An 8,149-nucleotide genomic window follows, 5' to 3' on the forward strand; every position below is an offset into this window, starting at 1 on the left:
ATCAGAAATAATTGTTGGTTGTTTCATCTTTTATAAGCTTTGGAATGTAATGCTCCAATAACTTTTTTACGACGTTCACCTATAAACCAATCAGAATTCTATTCCTTTTTTTTTAAACTAGTTATAAAAAGTCAACAGTGTATCTATAGCTTAATATAAATATTTTATCTATGTATGCACTCATTCATTCAAACTTCATTCGATTAATTTAATTTTGTCCTGCAATTACGTCTGTCATGTGTGACTGATAGAACTTGAATTACAAGTGGGGTGTTTTGGGGGCGTAGTAGTTCATATTTATAATCGCTAATTTGTAAATATCATTAATCGTACATTATGCATTTTTTAAATAAAAGACAATAATCTTTTATAAAATAGTAACAATGGCTCACTCAAGTTTCAGGTAACGACTTAAGATATCTAAGATATATCGTTTGCAAATTAATTTAGAATTAACAATACATAAACGCAAATATTACCTATATTTCTAGTGCTGTAGATGAATACGGCTTCGAGAGACATGATGATTTCGATTACGAAAGCTATGAAGAATTTATGTCCGCTTATTTAAAAGTTTTGGCATCCAGAGCTCAAAAATGGTCTACTTTACTTGGTGAAGGAAAGTCGGTCAAACGGACTAATACTGTGAAAAGATATGTGCGCAAAGGAATACCTAGTAAGTTTTATAGTTTAAATAGTTGTATTTATTTTTTGTGTACCAAAAATTTACCCATATCATCATATATCAAAAGTACCAAAAAAGCTTTGCTCAAATATACACAGAATTTGCTTTTGCTATTGTTAATCTAACAACAATAAGAATAATAATTATAATAGAGACCATTTTTCATCACATTGAACAGTTTTTAATTCATAATATAATCAGTATTATCTTATCACAGACGAACATCTGAGTGTGTTGTTGAGAACGTCTTTTAATGATTAATTTAGTAACATATTAATGACGTTAAAATTGTTTATTAAGTCATCAATGAAATATGTATGTTGCGATATTGAAAATACAAAAGTGAATGCCAGTAATTCTACTTTTAGGTATAACTAATTAAAATATTATTTTTATTCAATAACTGGATTTAATGATGCTGTATTTCATGTAAGACTTACTAATTTTATAGTAAAACATAGTTTTTTTTTTTAAAGAGTTACTGCATAGTTTCTTTTCGATTCTTCACTGTAGAAACTAATTCTGAATCGATGATAGCTTTACTTTTAACTATAATTAATTAACTAAAACAATTATATTTTCATATGTATAATGACAATTTGAAAGTGCTCTTGAAACTTACTTGAATAAAGTAAATATTGACTGAAGAGAAACATTGTTTAACCAAAATTGTTATAGTACATAGCATAAAACATCACACTTATATTACAGGTGAGCATCGTCCATCCGTATGGATGGCTATATCCGAAGCTGATAAAATGAGAGAACAGAGCCCTGATCTATACCAAAAGATTTTAGACAGTCCTTTTGAAAAAGAACTAGTTGATCTTGTGAAGACAGATCTGCCTCGCACATTTCCTGATAACATATACTTCACCAAGGAGGCTAATCATCAGGCTCATTTATTCAATGTGCTCATAGCTTATGCACATAATAATAGAGTAGTTGGATATTGTCAAGGATTAAATTATATAGCTGGTAAGCATACTTTGGATTATTTAATTCTTTTTCTATATTCTCCTATATGAAGAAAGTTATAGGTTGTGGGATGTTACAGGCTGAATCGTGATATTATAAAAATATATTAATGTAATAATTTATACTAATTAAAAAAAAATACTGCAAATACTAAATGCTACAAAAATTCAATGTATATATTATTAATAAAATTTAAATATATTACACAAATGGTAGTGGTTTTTTGCTGAGGTTTGATATGCCAATAACATAGGAAAAGCAAAAAGCTATTATTAGGTTGATTTAAACCTTTAAACTACAAAACATGTGAACTCTTTAATTTTTTTTATTTAATAAATAAATATGTATAACATTAATGAATGTGCCAAAATGGTATTCAATTTTTTTTTTTATTAACTGCAATGTTTCCTAATTCAGGTTTGTTGCTGCTCTCAACAAAAAGTGAAGAGATATCGTTTTGGTTGTTGAAAGTCCTGGTGGAGAAGATACTTCCAGATTACTACACAAAAACAATGGATGGTCTCATAGTAGACATTGAAGTATTGTCTGAACTAGTCAAAGCTAAAGCACCAGATGTACACCAGCATGTTATCAACTTAGGTTCGTAATTTATATGTTCGTAATTAATAAATCCAATCATTGTATGTATTTTGTAATCATAAAAGATAATTTATGATAACTGACATTTGATACATTGATATCAGTATTATTTGGTTTATAAGCCTCTGTTCATAAAATGACTTAGTAGATTTGTCCATTTGTTAATTTATGATTTCAACAACCCCATGAAATATTATGTTATGAAAGTTCAATACTCTTATTTCTTCTTTGACTTTTCTTCTTTGATTTATGCTTAAATAATGTAGTATTATATTATTATGACATAATGCTATTGGAGTGCCAAATAAGATGAATAAATGACCAAGTAAAAACTTGTATTCTAAATTTTACCTTGATATGATTGCTGTTCCGTTACTATGAGTTATATCATGATCATTATCAACAATTGGTTGTACCATTTGTCGTCGCTTCAGTCTGTAATATCCCACTACTGGGCATAGGTCTCTTTCCTCATGCAGGAGAAGTATCAGAACTTAATCCACCACGCTGCTCCAATGCGGGTTGGTGGATATATTCCCTACTATTAGTAACAATCGCTATCAGGTGTATATGATAACAACTGGGACCGACGCCTTAACGTGCTCTGCGAGGTATGGTGGGAAGGCTCACAAGGACTGCACAAACACCCAGACTACAGCAAACACCTGTATGGCCAATACAAATGTTTATCATGTGCGTAGATCGAACCCGCAACCGCCAGTGCAACAGGCACAATCTATGGCTGTGACCGTTACGCCAATGCGGCGTACCATATGTAGAGTATGGAAATTCAAGTTCTTATTATCTCATTTAAAAAAAAAGATGTAGTAATTTACTTAAAAATAGGACTTCCTATCTTGCCTTTGTCACTTACAATCAAACAAGGAATACATGTCGCTGTCCCCGGGCAATAAAGCGGTAATATCAAAAATCAAATTTTACAGGAGAAATAAAAGAAGCTAATTTGTTTACAGTGCAGTGTACAGTGATCCAAAACAGACGTTCAATATGTCAAATGAAAGCTATTTTTTTTACCAATTTAAGCTTTTAAAAATAATTTTTTAAAAACAAATCGTATAATTTTTTAATGAAATAATTAAAAAAAATGTATAATATAATTCATAGATGATACTATTTTAATTGCAAGATCATTAACAATTACTGTAAAGATGTTCACCGGTTTTTTGTGTTATTTTTCTTAGAGTAATGCAATAATACATAGCTTAATCGTAAGAGAATTATCCATGCAATAAAATGGTTATTGCCATTTATTCTAACGAAATATTAATAAAAAAAACTGAAAAAAATAAGAGTGATAGATTGATACTCAGAGAAGCCAAAAATTAAATAACATTAAAAAGGGTGTAACCGGCGTATACCGCTTTATTGCCCGGGGCCAGCGATGTCTTCTAAGTGTTTTAAATTTGCATCTATAGTTTTTTATTAAAAGTTTTTATGTCCACCTCAGGAATAATATAAAGACTGATTGTTATCATTTTTTGACTTTGGAATTAAATGCATAAACTCCATTAAATTGTATTAATTTGTTAATAGTAGACTATAATAACAATATTTCTTTACAGGTCTACCCTGGGCAGTTATAACCACAAAGTGGTTTGTATGCCTGTTTGCAGAAGTTCTGCCAATTGAAACGGTTTTGAGAATTTGGGACTGCCTTTTTTACGAAGGCTCCAAAATATTGTTTAGGGTTTGTTTGACTTTGATCAAGAACAACCGAGCTTCTATAATGGCCTGTAATGATTTTACATCCTTAGCGGAATGTTTTAAGGCAATTGTCAAAAATGCCAGTGCATTGCACTGCCATGAATTCATGCAGGTAAGACTCCAGTAATAAATATAACTCACACATTTTAACATAATTATAACATATTTTAGCATTACCTTAAAAAATTAAGTTTTTGAGTTTACTTCTGCTCTTCTTTACTGAGAGTGACGGGAGTTTTCCGCGCTTTTAGTTATGTATGTTGGTATATGGCATTTACTGCATAGATATGAATAGCAAGCATCAATTTGTGTTTTGATTTTAGAGTTTTAATGTTTTAATTAATTATAATTTGATTTATTTAACAATACATTTGAATTAATAAATTTTAGTAATCGTTCTTTAGGAGTAAACTCCAGACGCATGTAGGAGCTAACACACACTTTCTGACTGTCATTGTAATAAATAGTACATTAATAAAATAAGGTAAAAATATTTTTAGTAATAAAATTTTAATTTCCTTTTTTAGTCAATTTTTAAAGTACCTGGAACTCTCTCAAATTCGACAATAATAAAGCTCCGAGCACGATTTGCAAAGCAGCGTCGAGAGCAACAACAGAAGGAGCCACGGTGAATCATTGGTTTGACAATGTCCCCGGAACTTTTGATCTCATCTTGTCAAAAGATATAACAAAAGGCACAGACTGATAACCAAGTAAAAAGTAACCACTGCCTTTGTTTAATTTCCATATTACTTAACACGATTTATAGTTGAATCGTAATATTTTCAGAAAACTAGCTGCTACCCTGCTTCCCTCGAACTGCCATACTTTTTTTTCGTATGTATAAAGATTTTTTTAAAATAAAAACCTTGAAAATAATAATTGTTCAAATTGGTGCTGTTCGGTTATTTTTGCGCGTGCATACATTTAGGCGAATCATTTTTGCGTATATAGTATAAAATTCCTATACCCAAACTTTAGTATGTATTTACATATTTTTTTTTTAAACTGTTTTTCATCTTTTTTTGCAAAACTTGCCCAGAAACTCACAAAATACCTCTTTTATTAAATTTCTTTATGTAATAGAAATGAAAGTTTAGGAAGTTTATTATTATTTCAATCATGTGGATTTTAAAAGTTGCTAGGGTAGCTTTTGCTTGTTTATCCGTGCTACAACTCTTACTACATGTATTTAAAAAAAAATGGCATTTTTATAATATGCACATCTATTAAATGTATTGTTACTCAAACATTGAAAATTGTAAAATAAATTTTTGGTTCAGGCAGTATTAATGCTGTTTAATCTTGTTAAAGTTTGGAATTTAATAGATTTAAAATTTATTTCATAGTTTTATAATGATTTTGTTTGCATATACTGTAAATTATTTGTTGTACAGATCATAAATAATAGTTTTTAAAAAACTACTTGGCTTAAATGGGAAATCATGGAAAAATCAAGTATATACAGAGAATTACTGTTTCTTATTGTTATTGTAAAATTCCCCAATAAATAGTTTTTAGGTATAGTTCGCGTCATGTAAAAAGAACGCTGAAAGAAACTGGAGGGGGTGCGTTTGCGCATGGGTATACTCGCGCACAAGTACTACTGTTTTATTTTTTAATTAGGCTTTCACTCGCGGCTTCGTATAATGGTTATTGGTAGGTACATTAAAAAATACTAGAAATACCAGTGCGAATTATTCGGACTAAATAAGTATAATAATTATCACTTTACAAAATCACAATTTTTTTTTAAACAAAAGCAATAACAAATTTTTTTAGTTATTGAAATGTCGTATTCAAAAATAATTATTATCTGTACTCTCGATATTCGTATCTTAATAGTTTTTATGTTTTTAAAATGATAAATTGATAATTGTTTTTTAGTGAAATAAATAGTAAATGGAGAATTTTGGTATTTAAAACTTTTGTGCGCGATAATAATTTGAGTCGACGTCGAACTGTCAACCGCTGTCAACCAATAGCACACCGGCAAGCATGCGACAGTGATAAACACTCCCGTCCCCCTACCCGTACCACCAAATAGACCGATAAATCGCTTCTGCGCAGCTTCAAGGCCAGCGTTCTTTTTACATGACGCGAACTATACTAGGTATTCTAGATTTAATTATTTATTTTATTTAAGCATCTATATGAGTGAGAATATTTGTTAATTATGATCACTTTTAATTTACATGTAAAAATGTGGATTAAATTATTTGATGCGTTATAAAGCAATGTAATGACAGTGTAGTTTAGTTTACATAATTAATCGTACACACAGTTCTATTGATAAATAAAAAATAAAAAAATTGATAGTTGAAGATTTTAATACATTGATAATACTAGTAAGTACTATTGTTAGTATCTCTAGTATCTCTAGTAAATATCTATGTCTTGTAATATTGAAATTGGTGTTTTATAATGAAGTCAAGAAGCACAAATAACTTTAGCAATTCATTAAAATGAAGAACTTCTACAGTGCTTTTAATTATTTATATCATTGTATTTATACTACTTCTGAATCTTACTAAGTTAGTAAGCAAGTTTAGACAAACATATATTACTCATACTTCTAGTATTTGTCATTTGAATGGAATTTACTATGTACATTAAAATTATTAAAATTAAAACTATGTGTGAGACTTGTCAGAATTATTATGATAGAAAAATGTTAGTAAGTATGACAACAAAGAACTTTGACATACAATTAACTATAAAAATGTTGTTATATTTTATTTATCTATATGTAATAGTACTCAGATATATATATTTTTATATTATTTTATAGTAGCACTCAGAATTCTAAATAAAGCAGTGAGAGCTTTATTCAAGTCAATTTGAATATAATTATAAAATCTTGATGTGTGTTTATTAATAAAGCTTAGCTTAGTTTTAATTATCTGCGGAACTCCATTAATGAGTGTTGGTGTATTAGAATAATACATGTTTGAGAGTTACTGGTAATAAAATAAATTATTGATTTGTTATATTTGATTCTTTGTATTTACTAAATCCATATTGAACTATACAATTTTATAATTTTTTTAAGTTTTAACGGCTTATAATCTATATGAGCATTTAAACAAACCTTCTATGTCTTATTTATTTTCCGAGTTTGTTAAATACTTTGTGATTCGTAATAACATACAGTATAATGAAGTTTTAGTAGATTTATGTTTGATTAGAGATATTTTTTTCTTTACCGAAGAAAGAAAAATATTTCTTCTATACAATAGCTGCATCCAGAAAGCCCATCTTATAATATAACTTTGCAATAGTGATGTTATGTGTATGATAAGAAACCAGGATCTGATGAAGGGATCCCAGAGTACCTAATCGAGGGAAGCTCTCGAAAATCTGCATAACTTTTTACTGGGTGTACCGATTTTAATGATTTTCAATTTAATCGAAAGCCGATGTTTATCATGTGGTCACATTTAAATTTCATCGAGATCTGATTACAACTTTCGGAGTAATCTTTGATAATGCGTATTTACTTAACTATTTTTTCATCTAGCTACGTTGTATTACTTGTCGATATAATTGAAGTCTTTTTTTTAATCGTTTGTCTGCAATCACAATTATTATTGAAACAACTCTTTCGGATTTTATCGCGGTTTATTAAGTTTTTTAGACACCCGATGTTTCCTGGACCTGGTTGCTAAACAAAAGTAATACGCGCGCAATACTACCTAGGGTTGCCTGATGGTCGGGATTTGGCGGGATTCTCCAGAATTTTTGTATACCTTCCCAACTCCCGACAAAGAAAAACAAACTTTCAAAAGACAACTTCGGTTTAGAAAACAATAATTTTAAGTTCCGAATTTTCGTCAAACGAAACGTTGCCACTCGGCGCTCTGGCAGTATTGGCATGTTGTTATGCAACAGGTAGAGCACAGCAGGAAATATCCTACTCAAAACTTGGAGCTTGGCCTTAGTCCGTCTATTGCAGACGATTTACAGTGTCAGACAGACACTGTGTCGCCTAGGACACTTCAGGAAAACTCAGAGTTGCCTAAGCTCGGTGCCACCCTCTCGACTTCACTGGCTAGGCCCACAAGGACGACGAGTCGATACATGTGGAGCCAGCCAGTTCGGCTGCAGAAGTCTTTCGCATTTTAGAGCTATGCCACGAATGCTTGACGGAGACCCCATTCC

General features: G+C 30.3%; 1 protein-coding gene across 1 annotated transcript; it reads left to right on the forward strand.

The window, feature by feature from the left end:
• The first annotated feature begins 383 nt into the window (after positions 1-383).
• LOC123663524 (growth hormone-regulated TBC protein 1-A) lies at positions 384-4,879 on the forward strand. Its single transcript, XM_045598205.1, has 6 exons — positions 384-403; positions 492-676; positions 1,397-1,663; positions 2,081-2,263; positions 3,847-4,100; positions 4,516-4,879. The coding sequence occupies exons 1-6, from the start codon at positions 384-386 to the stop codon at positions 4,618-4,620; spliced, it is 1,014 nt and encodes a 337-aa protein (XP_045454161.1). The 3' UTR covers positions 4,621-4,879.
• The last annotated feature ends 3,270 nt before the right edge of the window (positions 4,880-8,149 follow it).

This window comes from Melitaea cinxia, chromosome 2 (assembly GCF_905220565.1).
Source record: "Melitaea cinxia chromosome 2, ilMelCinx1.1, whole genome shotgun sequence".
NCBI classification, from domain to species: Eukaryota; Metazoa; Arthropoda; class Insecta; order Lepidoptera; family Nymphalidae; genus Melitaea; species Melitaea cinxia.